Source organism: Trachypithecus francoisi, unplaced genomic scaffold (genome assembly GCF_009764315.1).
Source record: "Trachypithecus francoisi isolate TF-2019V2 unplaced genomic scaffold, Tfra_2.0 Lachesis_group13, whole genome shotgun sequence".
NCBI classification, from domain to species: Eukaryota; Metazoa; Chordata; class Mammalia; order Primates; family Cercopithecidae; genus Trachypithecus; species Trachypithecus francoisi.
This window is the reverse complement of record NW_022681458.1, coordinates 40842479-40862158: the sequence shown is the minus strand read 5'-3', so window position 1 is coordinate 40862158 and position 19680 is coordinate 40842479. Positions and strand designations below refer to the sequence as shown.

The following is a 19680-nucleotide window of genomic DNA, read 5'->3' as shown; positions in this document are numbered from 1 at the left end:
TTAAAGGAGTTTAACTGAGCAATGAACGACTGGGGGCGAATTGGGCAGCCCACAGAATCAGAGCAGATTCACAGAGACTCCACGGGTGCCTCGTGGTCAGAACAAATTTATAGACAAAAAAGGTAAAGTGACGTACAGGAATTGGAAGTTTGATACAGAAACAGTGGGATTGGTTACAGCTCGGCATTTGCCTTATTTGAACGCATTTTGAACATTCAGCAGTCTGTGAGTGCTTGAGGTATGGCCACTGGGATTGGCCAGCACTCAGCCATTGTTACAGGTGCATACTGTTTAGGATTTCAATTTTGTCTGACTGGTAAGCTAGATTACAGTTCACCCACAAAGACTCAAATATAGAAGTAAGGAGTCCTTCTTAGGCCATATTTAGTATGTTTTAACACAACCTTTGTATCTCTTGAACGTTAATTGAAATCTAATGTATAACTTGTCACAACACTTCTAGAAAAGGATGTTTCCTCCTACTTCCCTCAAGCCCACAATGGCTTTCTCCAAAACCCACCAAATTCTGACCCCAGTCTCGCTTCTCTGACTGTCTTCCCCAGAATGTCTGTCTTCCTTTTGTTTCCTCTCTACCCATTCCCCAGCTTGCTCTCAACAAGACACAGAGAGCAGTCTAGAGAGGAAAACATACTTTCTCTGAGCGGTAGAGAGAGGGGAAGACGGAAGGCTGAGAACACCTCTTGTCAGTTTCTGCCCTGTCACAACTGCAAAAGCTAAAAGCCCTTTAAAAAATAAGTTATTTTGTTACAATGCTAACACAGAATGTACTTCTAGAAAGGCCCTTTGCTGAGACCAGTTTGTCAGGAAGCTGCTAGGAGAGGCAGTGAACACAGGCGAGTGGGTGCAGTGCTAGAGAGGCTGGTGCTGTTTCTCAGTCTGACACATTCGTGGAGAACTGCTGCAGGGAGACCTCGTTCCTAAGTGAAAGGAGATCAAAGGGCAATGTCATCCAGCCCTCCACATGGAAGTTTCTTTCAGCTCCTGGAGTATGGAATTCTCCAGGCACTTGGTGGCAGAACAGAGGGTTCCTTTCTTGCAGATGAACCAGAATTGAGAAACACCAAAATTAAGTACAGATTGCAAAGTATGCAATCTGTAATGCAAAGGCATGGAAAAGGCATGGAAATATTTGAGGAAGGCAGTGCATTTTAGACAATCTGTCTCAAGGAACCTTATTCCCATCTGGAGGATGCTCTATTTGTCATGCAGGGACAAGTGGTAAGTGCATGTTTAAACAGCTGGTGCTTTTAGACTCAACAGCATGGCCTTAGGATCAGGTCTCCAGCCCTGCAAGGGCATAAAACTCCCAACACGACCTGCGTTTCCAGGGAGGACGAGGCTTCCCCACTCAGACAAGGAGAAGTCTGTAGTTTTACACGTTTGGGGAAACAGATCCAAGCCTGCTGATAATGCAGGAGCTCAAGAAATATCTAACTTGAAGGTATAGTTGCTGATTCTCACAGGCTAAGAGTGACAGGTCATCACTGTATCATTACAAGCTTGAACAAAGAGCTGCAGGGCTCCAGAGCAGTTGGTGTTCCATACATGCATATTTCTGTTCACCAGGGAGACACTGTAGCTCCATCTGCTTGAAAAAGACGTCAAAATAGCCTGGACTCAGAACTGTCAACACATCTCTGGAGGGTCGTGCTGGGTCTTCCCGTGAAGCATGTCCCATCAGTGGCAAAATGAAGCCAACCCAGCTAGTGATGAAGGTATCTAGGGTCAGGCTCTACAATTTTTGAAAACTTGATGGATAAATTGCCCTAACATTTAAAAGCTGCAATAGTTTCACACGCAGTGGAAACTATTACTCTCTTAGGGTAGACTATTCCAGCATTCCAGGAAAACAGAATTTTTCGGTATCTCACCAGATGGTTGAGGAAACAAGCAGTGTGATATTACAAATAGGACTTTCATAGGGCACAGACTCAGATGTGCAAAACATGTGACTAAATCACTGGGTGCCTCTGATCCCTCATTTGTAAAGTAGGGATTGTATTCCTATCTCAAAGATTGTGATGAAGATTAAATAAACTAATGCATGGAGACGTTTTGCCTGGCATATACTTAAGTACTGAATAAAGGTTAGCTATTACCCACAGTTACACACACACACAAGTGCATGTGCACACACACGTACACATTTAGATTATATTTCAAGCCCGATCCACCTGGCAGCAGAAACTCAGTCCTCCTCAACTGAGAGGAAACTCAAAGTTCTTGTAGCAGCTTAGAAGAACAATACCTTTGGGACTGACACTCACCTTAGGCATCCCTGTCTGCTCTATTACCTTTGTTCCTGGCATCTCTGCCAAGAGTTTCAAAGGACTGTTTTGAAATACTCCACCTGAACGTTACCTAGTTTGTTTGTTTTTGTTGTTTTTGTTTTTTGGGGTTGTTATTGTTGATTTTTGTTTTTTGGGGGGGTTTGTGTGGTTGTTTGTTTTTGCATTCCTGCAATAAGAGCTCGACTCCGAAGGCAAGGAGTCCTCACTGATACATGAAGAGCAAGAAAAGAAATTGCATGAGGAAAGCACATCAGCTCATAGTTCAAACTGTCCTGACACAACAGGAACATGACTCTTTTCTAGTACTTTACAATTCCCATGGAGTGTTTGCTTACATTGTCTACAAGCTGGTGACCCTTAAATTGGCATCTCCAGTGTGGACCCCTCCCCTGACCTCCTGATTCCTATGTCTGACTGACATGTGCACTTGAAAGTCAAAAAGGTCCAAGAGAGAACTTTCATGTCCCCCAGTCTTCTCATCCCAGCAAAAGGCATCAACTTTCACCCTGTTGTTCAATCCACAAATCTAGGATTTATCCTTGAGTCATCTCTTTCCTTTACCCCTCCCATCTAATCTATCAACAGGTCCAGTTGGATCTACCTCCAAAATTTATGCCAAGACTTTCACCTTTTCTCCATCTCTGATGCCACCATCTTATACCCTAGTCCAAGCCACCATCACCTCTAGCCCAGGGTACACAAAAATGGCTTCAGATCTAACCTGCAACTGCCCTCCTACCAGCAATAGTACATTCTCTGTACAATGGAATGCTCTACTGTAAATAACATCACGTTGCATCCTAGCTCAAAACTCTCTGATAGCTTCCCTTCCCACTAGATCCCTCTAAGACCCTTGTCCTGGCCACCAAAGTGTCTCTGACTTTCTGTCAGCACACCTTCCCCAACTCCCCACACTCAGCTGTGCTGAACTCCTTTCTGACACACCAAGCTCCTTTCTTCCTGGGGGCCACTGTACTTGCTGCTCTTATCCCATGCCTTCTCTTGGTGAGCTTGTCCTTTAGGACTCAGCCCGAGTACATGCCCATACTGACTACCTAAAACTAAACTAGTCTCTCAAGTCACCTTGCATCACCTTACCCTGTCTCCAACAACTATTTTTTTAATTTTAAAAAAAGTTACTTTTATTTACTAGTCCTTGGCTTTGTAGACATTCTCCTGGGGAAACCGGTCTTAGACTCCAAAGGAAACACGTGAAGATGCTGGTTTGACTCATTCATGAAAGAGAAAGACACGGTGCTGCCCAGAGCTGCTGAAAGTGCTCGTGGGCTGGGCGGAGGGAGCCCTGGTTGGTATTCCTGGTCTGGCAGTGCAGCTATAAACCACCCACATCAGGCTGCCACTGTCAGTTTGGGCTTCCTTGGGGCCGACAGGCATCTAAGTAATTACTCTAACATATCTGCTCTTTAAAAGAACAGAAAACAAACACACTCTATCCCAGTGAAGGCTGTGTGTGTGTGTGCGTGCGTGTGTGTGTGGCATGATGCCTTCCCTTCCCCATTCTGATGAGCTGATTTTTTTCGTGAATGGAAGAAAGGTAAGTTTTTGACATGATTATTATGAATTTTCATGTATCGGGGTTGAAAGTCAAGCTTTTTTCACTGTGATGCCACTTCTTATTTCTTTAATCTTTCTCTTCTGTTATTTTCCAGTCATATTGTTAGTTTAAGTTTCGGTGCAAAATTATTAAAGTGTGGGGGCTTATGTTTGCTTGTAATTTTTCTTTTGAATCCAAAAAGAACTCTTACTTGTTATAGTGGGAGTGATATCTGACAGCTGAGCCTCAGGGCACAGTTGTGAAAAACTGTTATCCCCTCTTCATTTGGATATTAGCTCTACCTGAGCTCACCAGCCCTGTTTTCATAGAGGGTATATATGACATTGAGAATGATAATGGCAAAGAACTCTCAGATGATTTTGTTTTGCCTTAATACATTCCCACAGGCTGATTGATTCACCTAGAGGTCGGTGCACCCCTGGCCTGGGCAATACCAAAAGTCAGCAATTTCCCCACCAGTAAGAGAGGTGGAAACGTGAATGCTTAGCTTGTGCCTGATGTTCTCAACTCGGTGCTGTAATGAGTAAATGAAAAGTTTGAGGTGCTTTAAAGTCAGGATGCATATCTAATTGTTTGAGACAATTAGAAGAAAACTAGATAAATAATAAAAGTAGAAAGTTATTTTAGAAAGTAATTTGTTGCCGGGCGCGGTGGCTCAAGCTTGTAATCCCAGCACTTTGGGAGGCCGAGATGGGCGGATCACGAGGTCAGGAGATTGAGACCATCCTGGCTAACACGGTGAAACCCCGTCTCTACTAAAAAAATACAAAAAAACTAGCCGGGCGAGGTGGCGGGCGCCTGTAGTCCCAGCTACTCGGGAGGCTGAGGCAGGAGAATGGCGTAAACCCGGGAGGCGGAGCTTGCAGTGAGCCGAGATCCGGCCACTGCACTCCAGCCTGGGCGACAGAGCGAGACTCCGTCTCAAAAAAAAAAAAAAGAAAGTAATTTGTTGTAATGGGCCGGGCATGGTGGCTCACGCCTGTAGTTTTAGCAGTTTGGGAGGCCAAGGAAGTCAGATCACTTGAGGTCAGGAGTTTGAGACCAGCCTGGCCAATATGATGAAACCCTGTCTCTACTAAAAATACAAAAAAAAATTAGCTGGCAATCCCAGCTACTCTGGCGGCTGAGGCAGGAGAATCACTTGAACCCAGGAGGTGAAGGTTGCAGTGAGCCAAGATTGTACCATTGGGAATTTTGCCTGTCAGATAGCAAAAAATAGTCGTTTTTAGGAAGCCTATGAACTAATAAACGAAAAAATGAAAGAGAAAGGGCAGAACCAAGAAAGCATGAAGTTAGTGATCCTGAGTGACGTGCAGCCAACTGGAACATCAGAAGAATAATTGCTGAGTGACAATTTGCAATAATTCCATACCTGGAACATTGTATCGGATAAACGGATGTCTTTATAGCACAGCATAGTGTCATCAGGCCATGCTCCCCCAGTGTGGTGGGGGCAGGATGAAGGCATAGTAGACCCGGCATGCTTATCATCAACCCCTACCCTCTGTCTTGTTCCAACCTTGAAATAATTTCCACTGCCACACAATTGTGGTGGTAAAGAAAATACAACTATAAAGCTTTGTTTTGTGTCTGCGGTGCCACTGTACTTAGTCCCTTACACACACAAGATTTAGAGTGGAAGATTGCTGAGCACATCTCTGACTGAGGAAATCTTCTGAGGACTTGAAAGGAAACTTGGAAATAGGAGGCAATGTATGAAGAAATAATGTGGTTTGTTGCCTTTTTCTGAGATGGTAAAAATAAAAAGAATGATGTCCTCTTTCTCTGGGTTCAGTGTTGCTACCCTTCCAGGCAAGTTTCTGTAATCGCTTCCCTAAGTTCTTGTGCTTATACCCAACACAAGAACTGCCTGCATTCCTCCAGGGCCAAGGAGGGCAGATGTGCCCACTGTAATCCATTGGCCGGAACAGCCTGGAGCAAGATGTGAGGGGCAGGGCCACAGTTCATATCCCCTGCACTGGCACTCCCACCTCACTGGGGGAACAGGAGCAGCTCCCTGGGACATGCTCAGTTAGTGGCAGAGGCAGGGAAGCAAAACCCTGTATTTTAGAAGTCTCCGGCTCACCTTTTTGATGACTTTCTGTGGCCATGAGCTATCTGAGTCCTTTTAGAAACTCAGTGTCTCTGTGTATCTGTTCCCATTTGGGTCCAGATACAAATGGACCCAAAGCCAAGGAGGAAAAACAATCTGGAATTTATAATTGTCATATATATTAGAAAATTCAGAGACATTGGAATAATATTCCAGTATTTCTTCAAAATTCTACTTCCACGTGTTAACAAAAAGTTTTTTGTTGTTGTTGTTATTTTTTTCCTGTAAAGTCACCACCTATTGTAAAGTGCCACTACACTCCAGCCTGGGTGACAGAGTGGGACTCCGTCTCAAAAACAAAAACAAAACAAAAACAAACAAACAAACAAATTTCTGATGTATGGGTTGTCTTTGACCTAAGTAGAGTTGCCAGAGTCAGCATATAAACGTACAGTACACCCAGTTAGATTTGAATTTGAATGCAGGGGAAATGCTTATACTTAAATATTATTCATTGTTTATATGAAATTAAAATGTCATTGAGCATCCCATCAAAAACATGACTCCAAAACAATGGACCGAATTGCCCTAACTTGTTGATATTATCCTCATAAACTCTCTGACCTCATTTCACAATGTAGGTGATAGAGAGGAATGCTGATCCTGAAGTAAATCTACTGTTCTACGTGAGGAAAAGACGTATCCTTTTATTTTACTGTAGTCTGTCTGGACTGGGCAGTAAGAGGGAACATGCTGAGACTTATCTAGGAAGTTGCCTGTGTTTGGTCTAGATAAACAGCCTCGTGTTTCATTTGTACAGTCTAGCTGGAGTGCAGAGAATGCATCTAAATGTGATAGATTCATTTGTTATTTGTTGTATTTTTTACTTGAACAAAACCCAAAAAAATCATCCAGTGAACCATGAGTGTCCTCACTTTGGAAAGAGCTTTATGGCCTTTGAGGCCCAAGGTCACCCTGATGACAGCTTCATATTCAGAGGTGTTAATATAAAAAATATCTAGCCAAGCTTTTGTCTAGCCAAATGTTCAGGGGTGCATGTCAATGACAAGAGCATCCCACAAAGACGTTTCACTGACTGGTCCCATACCATTTCATTAACCTCATCACAGGAAACAAACTTTTATAAATATATTTCAAAATTCCAAAGTGTAGCTAATATACTCCCAGCTCTCCACCACTGGTCTTGACTCCCCATTCCTCCAAGACCTGCAATAGACCTTTGGTGAATGCTTCTTCCTGAAGAATTCTGGAGTTTGGGTACAACTATAAAGGAGTAGGAGGGAGTGGTTGTGGTTATACGAATCTGTCTATGAGACAACATCATGCAGAACTACACACAACACATACACACGTGAGTGCTATATGAGAGGTGAAATTTGAATAAGTTCTATAATCTAGTTATCAGGATTGTACCAGTGTCAATTTCCTGGTTTTGATGTTGTGCTGTAGCTCTGCGGGATTTTATCATCTGGGGGAAGCCGGAGGATGAGTATATAGGACAGCTGGTACTATTTTTGCAACTCCCTGTGAGACTAAAGTTATTTCAAAATAATAAGTTAGTAATACATACTTATTGAGCACCTACAAAGTGCCATGCTCTGTGTTAGGCTCTAGGGATCCAGTGATGAACAAGAGAGTATTATCCCCTCTCTCTGTCCTTTTGTCTCCCAACATAAACATCTAAAAACACTATTTCATTGCTCTCTATTCTTTCCTTGCCAAACTTATTTAAGAAATGGTTTGTACCTGATGCTTCATTTTCTTTCCAGACTTCATCTCTCACGACTTAACTCCTTATAGTCCCATTTCCTACCCTATCATTTTACTACTCTGTAGAGGACTGCCTCCTAATGTCCCAATCCACTCACATTCCAGACAGGCTGAATCCCCACTCCCTGCTCCTCCTGTTTCCCATATACCCAGCCTCAACAGCTCAATAGTCAGCCAGCTCTGCCACCCCCCTTTCATATCATTCCTAAATCCACTACATTCTTCACCGTGCTTTCTCTAGACATTATAAAATGAAGACATTCATCTATATTGGGAGCGAGCTGAAATTTCACAGACTCCCAAGTAAACGTGGCCAGAACCAGCTTCAGGCAAAACCAACCCTCAGCCTCCCATTTCCCCATCTTTCCCATACCCCCTATCTACCTTTCTTTGTGGTGCCCAATATAAATAAGTAGGGCCGGGCGCAGTGGCTCAAGCCTGTAATCCCAGCACTTTGGGAGGCCAAGACGGGTGGATCACGAGGTCAAGAGATCGAGACCATCCTGGCTAACACGGTGAAACCCCGTCTCTACTAAAAAAAAAAAATACAAAAAAACTAGCCGGGCGAGGTGGCGGGCGCCTGTAGTCCCAGTTACTCGGGAGGCTGAGGCAGGAGAATGGCGTAAATCTGGGAGGCGGAGCTTGCAGTGAGCTGAGATCCGGCCACTGCACTCCAGCCTGGGCGACAGTGCGAGACTCCGTCTCAAAAAAAAAAAAAAAAAAAAAAAATATATATATATATATATATATATATGTAGTTCTGGGCAAACAAGACTCACCTGGCACTTCCAGCCTCCAACTTTTGATTAGATAGTTCTGGGCTGGGGTCAGGGATATTATTTTTAACTTGTTTCTCTAGTGGGTGGTTTGGATGAATAGCTAGTATATGAGGAATGAATATTGGTGGATAAAGAACTCAGTGACGAATGACCAGATTCCATTGTAAATCCAGGTTCCACTGCACACGTTGGCTGCCCCATTTAGTCTCAGGACAACTTCTACATATACTGTGGGGCTGTGAATCTTGGGCGCACTAAGAAAGTCTCCTACATAAAGGATCAAGAAACACATTTCTGGCCAGGCACAGTGGTTCACACTTATAATCCCTGCTCTTTGGGAGGCCAAGGCGGGTGGATCAGTTGAGGCCAGGAGTTCGAGACCAGCCTGACCAACATGGCGAAACCCCGTCTCTACTAAAAATACAAAAACTTAGCCAGGTGTGGTGGCACACGGCTATAGTCCCAGCTACCAAGGAGGCTGAGGCTGGAGAATCTCTTGAACCCTGGAGGCAGAGGTTACAGTGAACCGAGATTGTGCCACTACACTCCAGCCTGGGCAACAGAGTGGGACTCCATCTCAAAAACAAAAACAAAAACAAAACAAACAAACAAATTTCTGATGTAAGGGTTGTCTTTGACCTAAGTAGAGTTGCCAGAGTCAGCATATAAACATACAGTACACCCAGTTAGATTTGAATTTGAATGCAGGGGAAATGCTTATCCTTAAATATTATTCATTGTTTATCTGAAATTAAAATGTCATTGAGCATCCTATACATTGTCTAGCAAGCTTACCTAGGATAAGTCAACAGAAGATAGAAGTAACTGAGTCAGGCACTTCTATTGAGGGTGGAGGGAGGGGGCATCAAACTAGCTGTTGGGGGCCCAGGGGAGAACACAGCTTCACAGAGCTGTTTGAAGGTCTGATCAAGCGAGAAGTGACCTCCATCTTTGAGACAGATAGCAGCTGGGTTCTTTGATTGGAAATTTCGGGACACCAAAAGGAGAAATAAAGAATTTCCTTGCGTTCCACACCCTATTCAGTAGGCCCTTTAACTAAGGTATGACCCACATGACTTTTAACCTCCTAACTGCAGGTAAAAAGCAGGACTTGCTAGAGCAGTCTAGCACCCAGAGGTGGCATCGCTGGCTCAAGCTGGGGACAAAAGAACAGAGGAGAGGGATGTGCAGCCCTTGTAGGATGCTGCAGAAAATTTCTCAACTCTTAGCCACAGCTACCAGGAGTATCCTGACCCTGTATTACCTCTTCAGGGGCAGCCATTTCCAAGATGAAAATTAATCTTAACCTCTACCCAAGCCGATGATAACCTCCACCCATAAAATGCTTTTTAAACTTCACCCAGAGAAGGTTTCAAGCGAATTCCAGTATATGCTTATAGAACCTAAAGCAGGGGATTTACATATAGTATTTGTTCTCCCTTTGTATGCAAACACCTTACAGGAAAAAAGGTGTTTTTTCCTGTAAAACACCTTTGTTGTTTTACATAACTGGTTCAGGATTGTAACCAATGATTGTTGACATAACTGGTTCAGGAGCCGTGGTTATTAAATTAATAATGTCTAGTCCCATACAAATATAATAGCATTACATTGCAGTACTAGGAAAAGTTAAGCCTCACAGGGGAAATTTTTCTAAGTTCTGCACACAAACCACATCCCACCACCTCTACAGCAATAATGTTACATGGGTTCAGAATCCATTGTCCACAACTCAGAATTCAGCAGGTTTTTTCACAACTCATTTGGATGCAAACCCCAACCTAACTGGCATGAGGCTCTATGTAGTTTTCCTGTATCCTACTTAATGTGACTGTGCACATGTTTCACTGAGGAGACATCAATATGTTTGATTACAAGGTGCTGCCCTAGACCAACTGGGAGTGCTATATTATTACCTTTCTAAAATCTGAATGATTTTAAATTCAGAAATGCATCTGGACCTGAGGTTTTCAGACAAGGCAGAGGAGGCCTGCAAGGATTTCTTCTTACCTTTCATCAGTGAGCTCATTCGTAAGGAAAAGCTGAACAATCTCTCTAAGCAAGAAACCGTGGCCAACTTGGTACAAGACTCAAGAAAATATGTTGCTTGTTATAAGTATGCAAGGGGGAAAATGTAGAAATCAAAGCAGTCTGGGCCCCCCCCTTTTCCTTGACTCCCTTCCTTTGAGTTCGTCTTACAGGCACTAAATATTCCTGTGGAGGAGGAGGCTGCGGTGCCTGTACAGTAATGGTGTCAAGATACAACTCCACGACCAAGGCGATCCAGTATCCTTTGGGTTGGCATCGGCCCCTGGCTGCTCTGGGCATGCCTGGGAAGGGTGTGGAACTGCCACTTTTCTTGTCAATGTGCCTTGCGCCCCTCCTCTCTCCAGGTGGCTAATGCACTCATGCTGCCTCTAGGCCTGCTCTCCCTATAACTTCCCAAACTCCAGATCTTTCCACAAACGTTCTTCCCATCAGAATGTATCTACCTTGTGTGCCTGTCTATCAGGCTCTGCTCTCTATTGCTGTAAAAACATTTCATTTGTTTCTGAGTAGGAGATTTCAGGATAAGATTAGGCAAGAATGGCTTAACACAAAGAAATTACCAGGAATATCTTGATCTTGTATTATCTCTTCATGGTCAGCAATTTCCAAGATAAGGATTAAATCTTAACCTCGACCCAAGCCAGTTGTAGTCCTGGTGGAAGATTCAGGTATGCAACATATACTAAGAGTTGCTTGCCTGGAAAGGCTGAATGAGACCTTAAGTCATGCTACATGATTGAGTCAGCATCTCCTTGACCTAAAAATGTAGTTTTGCTCACTGATTGAATCTGGTGATGAAGGAGTTGTCTAGCATGAGTCCCAAGTTTTTGCCTTAGGTGCCTGGATGGTGCCATTCACAAATTAGGGAATTTGGAAGAGGAGGAGCAGGGAGGGGAAAGTGGTAAGTTTAGCTGTGGAGTAATTATGGGACACCTACAAGGGATTGTCCAACAGGCACCGAGATAGACAGGTCTGTTACTTAGAAAAGAGATCTCATCTGGAGCTATGACTTACTGGAAGTTATTTATAACTTCAGTATGTATGGAATGCTTATGGTATACCAGGCACTGTTCAAAGAAGCTCACATATGTTATCATATTTAGACCCCAAAACAACTTTGAGATGGGCGTTATGATCACTCACACTAAAAAAAAAGAGGAAACTAAAAGAGAGTTAAATAACTTGCTCAAGGTTTCACAGGCCAGGTAATGGCAAAGGCAGGTTTTCAGCCCAGGCCACCTGGAAGGTAACAGGAACTGTGGGAGAGCATATAAGAATAGGACACTATAGGCGGGGTGCAGTGGCTCAAGCCTGTAATCCCAGCACTTTGGGAGGCCGAGGCGGGCAGATCACGAGGTCAGGAGATCAAGACCATCCTGGCTAACACGGTGAAACCCCGTCTCTACTAAAAAAATACAAAAAAAAAACTAGCTGGGCGAGGTGGCAGGCGCCTGTAGTCCCAGCTACTCCAGAGGCTGAGGCAGGAGAATGGCGTGAACCCAGGAGGCGGAGCTTGCAGTGAGCTGAGATCTGGCCACTGCACTCCAGCCTGGGCTGCAGAGCGAGACTCCGTCTCAAAAAAAAAAAGAATAGGACACTATAGAACAACAAAAAGAAAAACGGGCAAAGAAAGAAGGCCTCACAAAGGAGACCAACAAGAAGTAGCCAGAGTTGAAGGAGGAACATTGAGAGGAGAAAGCTCCAAAAAGACAGAGATGGTCACTAGTATGAAACACTAGGAGTGGTCCCGGGACATTGGATTGCTCCCAGAGCAATGACAGCTGAATGGTGGAGCTGGAAGGGAAGGTACAGTTGGTATAGATGTGATTGGAAGGCAAGGAAGCCATAGAGAGCTCTTGAAGAAACGACCAAGAAAGGAAAGAAAATTGGGCAAATGTTGGAGGAGCACACAGGTTTTGGATTTTTTTTTTTTTAGCATAGAAAACATTTGAATTTATTTCTAAAGGCAGGGAATTTGGGGAAATGAGAAGCCTAGACAGAAAGAAGGTAGGAGGACCATTGATGATGGGGCAAATCTATGTGGCGCCAAGAGTAGATGGGATCCAGAGATCGGGGAAAGGGAGGAAGAAGGGTTTTGTACACTCTGGGCCTTGTGGAGGTGAGACTGATTGCAAATATTAGTGGCCATAGGCTAGGGGTGGAGGGAGCTCATGGCTCTATTCCCTGCATGAGGTATAAGGGCAAGACTGAGGAGAGCAATGAGCACAGGAAGAGTCATTGAGAGAAAAGGCAGAGGGAGGCAAGATCAAAAGGAAACAGACCTTAACAGGGAGGGAAGCGGAGGACATGAAAAACAAAGATGTATCTGTTGCATGAGGTACCTGGGGCCCACCCTCGTTCTGTACACTAAGCACTCTTCCAGGGTCCCTAGCTAGTTGGCTGGGTGGCTTCCAAACAGCTTTGTTGATTCGAAGGGCTAGGGAAACCACGATCAGCACTCTATGTTTTCTTCAGAAGAATAGCATTCATGCTGCCAGCCTGGGTAGGGAAAGAAAGGAAACATTCCCTGGGAAAGGGGCAATTTCCCATACCTGAAAAGAGGCTGGGACTTAGCCTGAGTGGGTATGAAGAAGCTAAACTTAACTAATGAAGCCTGGACTCCATTCCTAAGCAGGAAGATGGAAATCTGGTACTAGCCAATCTGCCATGTCATTAACACAGGCGCCAGGATGGGAGAGATGGTCAAGGCAAGGCACAAAACAGTGACTTTCATACTTGGCCATTCCTTGGTTGGAATCATCCAAAGAGCTTTAAAAAGTGATTAATTGATCCCTCACCAGAAGTTCTGTTTAACTGGACTAGGGTACAATCAGAATATCTACAGTTCTTAGAGCTTTCCATGGTTAAGAACAACAGGGCTAAGCTACCCCACGGTGGTTTACTAAGTCGGTAGATTATTTTTATGGTGAATAAAAGGCTTCCTTTCCCTGGAATGAGAAAAAAAAATGGAAAATGAGGGTGTCTTGAAGGTCCTACACAAGGTCTTCATTATTCTTTTCTTACATTTCTTTCTGCCATTCTGCACCAGTCACACCTAAGTTTTTTCTTGGACACATCCATAAATTTATGGTTTTCTATCTAGCCTGCTCTTATTCTCAGGGAAATACAGTCTCCTGACTCTCCTGGACTGAAATAACTCCCGAGCTATGTTACCCACTCCCTATGATTCCAATGTGTTCTCTTTACCTAATCCCATCACAGCCATTATCCAGCAACGGCGTGCCTGGTACCCATCTGCTCTCTGTATGGGGCTGCAGTCACCACCGTGGAAGGTGTGGGAAGCATCAAAACCAGGATTCACCCTGTGCAGGTAAGAGCAGAATGCAGTCTGGACCAGCTGATGGCATCCCACGTAGTCTAATGTACTCCATTTAGGTCACCACCTTTGAATTCCTTTACGCTTTTAAATTCTCATTTTGTAAGATTCAGTGCTCCATAGCTACAGATCTTTTCAGAGATCTTGTCAAGAGCCTTTCATTGATTTTAATATATCTTAAACCCAAGACTTTCTCAGCCCTATCCTTGCCCTAAAGTGAAAAAAGAACAATCCAGTTTGACTAGAAAATGATATAACAAATCAGAAGTTTATGGAAAAAACTAGTTGTCCACTCCATTTCAAAATTACTAAATTCTGATGGAGAAGCCAGTTATGCGTACAAATACTCCCCAGGTGCTCTCCAGATGTCTGACAAGTAAACATACAATATGTTACAATGAAATACAACTAAAATAATGAAGCATTTACTAAAACTTGGACAACTTTTTGGGAGGCCGAGACGGGCGGATCACGAGGTCAGGAGATCGAGACCATCCTGGCGAACACTGTGAAACCCCGTCTCTACTAAAAAATACAAAAAAAACTAGCCGGGCGAGGTGGCGGGCGTCTGTAGTCCCAGCTACTCGGGAGGCTGAGGCAGGAGAATGGCGTGAACCCGGGAGGCGGAGCTTGCAGTGAGCTGAGATCCGGCCACTGCACTCCAGCCCCGGCGACAGAGCAAGACTCCGTCTCAAAAAAAAAAAAAAAAAAAAAAAGAAATGGTAATGTAATTGTTATATACTAGAATAGGAACTTCTGCAAAGGTTGAGTTTTAAAGGCAATGTATAGAAAAATTAATTATTAACAGCCATATTTTCCCATGAGATTCCTTCTCTTAGAAGACTGTGGTTAGAACACAAAGCTCTCCTTTCAAGAGCTTTCTACGATGACAATGTCTTACCTTTGATGGGCACTTGTTAACAGTAGAAGGTATTTTTAAAATTAGAATTCTTTTTTTAAAAAAAGTATTATGGATACATAAGTTGTACATGTTTATGGGGTATATGTGATATTTTCATACAAGCATATACAATATGTAATGATCAAATCAGAGTAAATGGTGTCCATCACCTCAAATATTTATCATGTATTTGTGTTAGGAACATTCTATTCATACTCTCTTGGTTCTTTTGAAATACACAATAAAACATTGTTAACTATAGTCACCCTATTGTGCTACCCAACACTAGATCTTATTCCTTCTATCTAACTGTGCTTTGGACTCCTTCTTTATATCCCCCTCTCCACTACCCTTCCCAGCTTCTGGTAACCATCATTTTACTCTTTATCTACATGAGTCCATTTTTTTTTTTTTAGCTTCCACATATGAGCAAAAGCATGTGATATTTCTCTGTCTGTGCCTGGCTTATTTCACTTAACAAAACATCCTCCTGTTCCATCCACGTTTTTGCAAATGACAGAATCTTATTACTTTTTACAGGTGAATGACATTCCATTGTGTATATATACAACATTTTCTTTTTCTACTGTTAAAAGAAAACTTCAGACAAATTAAATTTAACAGAGTTTAATTGAACAAGGAAAAAAAATGATTCACAAATTGGGCAGCCTCCAGAGTCACAGCAGATTTATAGAGACTCTAGGGATGCCTTGTGGTCAGAGCAAATTTATAGACAAGAAAAAGGAAAGTGATGTACAGCAATGGAAGTGAGGTACAGAAACAGCTGGATTCAGCTGGGTTGGTTATAGCTTGGCTTTTTGAACACAGTTTGGACAGTCAGCAGTGTATGAGTGGCTGAAGCGTGGCTGCTGGGCTTGGCTGGGGCTCAGCTACTGTTGCAGTAACATACTTGTAAGTCAGGTTTTCAGTCTTGTCTGTTGCTAAGTTAGGTTACTGTTCCTCCACAAGAACTCAAATATGGAAGTATGGACATTTCTCAGGCCATATTTAGTTCAATTTAACACCATTTATGTGTTGGTGGACACTTATTAATAGATTGATTCCATACCTTAGCTATTGTAAATAGTGCTGCAATGAACATAGGAGTGAAGATATCTCTTTGATATACTGATGTCCTTTCTTTTGGGTATATCCCTAGAAGTGGGATTGCTGGGTCATATGGTAGCTCTATTTTTAGTTGTTTGAGGAACCTCCAAACAGTTTTCCATACTGGTTGTACTGAGATTCCCACCAACAATGTATGAGGGTTCTCCTTTCTTTTTTTTTTTTTGAGACGGAGTCTTGCTCTGTCGCCTGAACTGGAGTGCAGTGGCCGGATCTCAGCTCACTGCAAGCTCCGCCCCCCGGGTTCACGCCATTCTCCTGCCTCAGCCTCCCGAGTAGCTGGGACTACAGGCACTCGCCACCTCGCCCGGCTAGTTTTTTTGTATTTTTTTAGTAGAGACGGGGTTTCACCGTGTTAGCCAGGATGGTCTCGATCTCCTGACCTCGTGATCCGCCCGTCTCGGCCTCCCAAAGTGCTGGGATTACAGGCTTGAGCCACCACGCCCGGCCGGGTTCTCCTTTCTTAACAGAAGATATTAATTAAGTCATTTTACTCTCTAAATCCTGTGTTCTTTTTCTGTGAACTAGGAAGTGTAATTTAGAGGAACAAGTAAAATACTCTGAAGTCATGCTCGTGTGAGTTTTGGTCCTTACTGTAATTAATTAATTGTGTGACCTTGGGTGATTTTCTTGACTTTTCTTCATCTTCAAAATTAGGGTAATAATGGTATCTACTTTAGAGGATGGTTATAAGAATAAATGAATAGTCATAATAATAGGTGTCTTTCAGCCATAAACTTAATGACTTTCTTTCCCGTTAAGATCTTATCCCACACTTGACTCATCCCCTTAACAGTCATAAAAGCACTTTATGCTGTACTGGTCAGATTTCTTTCTCTCAAATCTTGATAGTACAGATAATAGATTTGTTAAGTAGTACCCTGCAGCAAGCTTATACTGGCTCATAAAAACCAGTAATAAATTTTGCTTGTACTGGCTCATGAAAACCAATGATAAATTTTAAGGAATTTTGCAAGCCAGTCTTGGAACACAGCCATTATTAAAAATTAAACTATATAAACTTACAATTAAATAATTTATAAAATAATATCAGCCATAGTGGAAATATTTATACTACAAAAAATGACACAAAATACAAATCAGGACTTTTTTTCCTTCAGAAGAGCCAGCTGTTAAATATTTCCCAGCATATTTACAGCACGTTAACATACCACATCTGAAACAACTTGCCATCTAGCAATAAGTCCAACACAGCCATACTTCCCTCTCACATTTGAACAATGGCTGTCCTTTCCATTGAGCCACAGGTGAAGTCTTTGGCTTTCATTTTAGGAGCCATGCTGTTTGGAAAATATTTATTTAAAAACATTTGAATCACACTCAAGCCGGCTAGCTGAGCACCCTGAGAGGCATAGGCCATGGCTCACATCTGTATCTTCGTGGCGTAGGGTCTCTGTATAGAGTAGACAAAGTATATTGTCATTTCTCACTCTCCTTTTTCGTTGTTTTGTGTGTTCTGTCATTATATTTGAGTATATAAAGTTATATGTGCATAAATTACCTATGTTACTAGCATGCTGCTAAATAGCACTTCACCATTCTCAAAGCATTCATATTGATTATGGTATTTAATTAATAACAACTTCTATCATATAGATGGAGAAAGGTATAAAAATGACTTGCCAGAGACTACATTAAATGATTTGTACACCGTCATTCATTTATTCCTATAACCATCCTGCAAAGTAGATACCATTATTATCCCAATTTTAAAGATGAAGAAAAGTCAAGTAAATCACTCAAGGTCACACAATGAATGAGTTGAAGTAAGGACTAAAACTCACATGAACATGGCTTCAGAGCATTTTGCTTCTTCCCCTAAATTATACTTCCTACTTCACAGATAAAGAAACGAGGATCTAGAGAGTAAAGTGACTTAATTAATACCTGCCACTAGGCTGTTCTTAAGGACAAAAATAATATGCATATGGTTCCAAGAGATAAAAGTGTTTTTCTTCCAGGATATACCTTTCATCTTTTACCCTGAAGTTATTTCTGGAAAGCTAAATATATAAGTTCCACTGCTTATTGTTGTTCAAGGTAGAGAAGCAAGAGGTCTAAAGCATGAATGATGTACACTGTCTCCCAGGAAAGACTTGCCAAGTGTCATGGCACGCAGTGTGGATTCTGCAGCCCAGGGATGGTGATGTCCATCTACACACTGCTGAGGAATCACCCGGAGCCAACCCCTGAGCAGATCACCAAAGCTCTGGGAGGTGAGCATTCTTGAACCTCTGCAGGCAAAGCCCAGGTTAGAAAGTGCCCAAGTAACTAAAAAAGGGTGTCCCAGGCCATGGAGAGAAGTTGTAGCACAGCTTTGGGGTTCCAGGCACCTGGCCAACAGGTAGGCCTCTGTAGTAACTGTCTTGATGCGAGTCCTTTCTACTTTGCCTTAGCAACAGTGATGCCAGAAATTGGGGTGATACTGGTTTCCTCACAAAACTTTTTCCTCTAGTAAAGCCCTTTGTAACTCCGCAAAGGCATTGAAATGGGCTGTTTCTAATACTTTTAACACAATGTTTTCCAAATATGGAAATTTGGATAGTGTGGAAGAATAGAATGTTACTGTCTTTTTGTTTGTTTGTTTGTTTGAGACAGAGTTTTGCTCTTGTTACCCAGGCTGGAGTGCAATGGTGCAATGCTAGAGTTATAAATGTTAGGTTCACTGATAATCTTCATGTTCATATTTTAAGAAAAACAATAATATAAAGTAAAGTTCAAAGAAATGTAATTAGTATAAGCACATAACTTCTCAAATGATTAACTGGTTCAAATCATTGTTTCATTTAATCTTGTCTTTTCAAGACTAAGGGAATAGAAGATAATTTTTGAATTTTTTTTTCTCAGAATCAGAAGAATTTCTGTAACGTGTGTAATTAGCTTTCCTTTAGTGGGCCTTTAGTAGGGCTTATAGACTGAACACTGACTATGTGGCTAAAAACAAAAACAAAACAAAGCACCCTAGTGCTGGCTCACACCAGCCTTTAACGTTTGCTTACAGTTTATCAGCAAGAAGGTATTCACTGCCTCTTAAATACTTCTAGTTCATGTCATGTAGTTATCTTCTAGGCATTGTAGCTCCATCCTTCTACTCTAAAGAAGAATTCTAAGTTCACAGCCTTCTGTATTTTTTCTTCTTAGCAAAATGAAGAAACAGATTATGATGTCAGCAAGCATTCTTGTATATACAGTTTCTTCCTAAATTATTCTCATTATAATGAAAATAAAGGAGTATACCTGTTACTCAGGTTTCATATGATTCACTGCATCAGGTTCTACAACACTTTACTTACAGATGTTTAAACCTGCCCAGTCCTCACATTGTTTCTAGAATGTTTAATCTGTAATTGAAAGTAATTTTATATTTACTTTTTGGTATAAAAATAATATACTCATATTACTCAAAATGTCCAAAAAATTAAAAAACAAGGAAAAACTCATTCATAATTCTGCCACCAAGACACAACCACTGTCAAATACGTCTGTGTTTTCAGTCTTTTTTTATATATCGGTTTTGTTGCTTATTTTAAACACTTGTGACCATTATATATACATTTTTTAATTATATGTACAATTTAATAGTATAAGTATTTTCCAATGTTATTAAAACCTCTTCATTTATATCATTCTTACTGGCTGCAAAATATGAAGACTTTTTTTTTAAAGACAGTGATTTCCCTCACCCTTTCCACCATGTGTTGGAATTGTTGACCGGTTAAAACAATACCAGGTACTT

The 19680-nt window shown here is 42.1% G+C and overlaps 1 protein-coding gene across 1 annotated transcript in view; it reads left to right on the top strand.

The window, feature by feature from the left end:
• The first annotated feature begins 3813 nt into the window (after positions 1–3813).
• The window catches only part of LOC117095238 (aldehyde oxidase 4-like), a 73392-nt gene continuing 57525 nt past the window's right edge, over positions 3814–19680 (top strand). Inside the window, 5 exon segments of the mRNA XM_033232026.1 lie at positions 3814–3867; positions 6583–6640; positions 10701–10797; positions 13783–13891; positions 18034–18160. Of these exon segments, the coding sequence (XP_033087917.1) occupies positions 3814–3867; positions 6583–6640; positions 10701–10797; positions 13783–13891; positions 18034–18160 (445 nt within the window).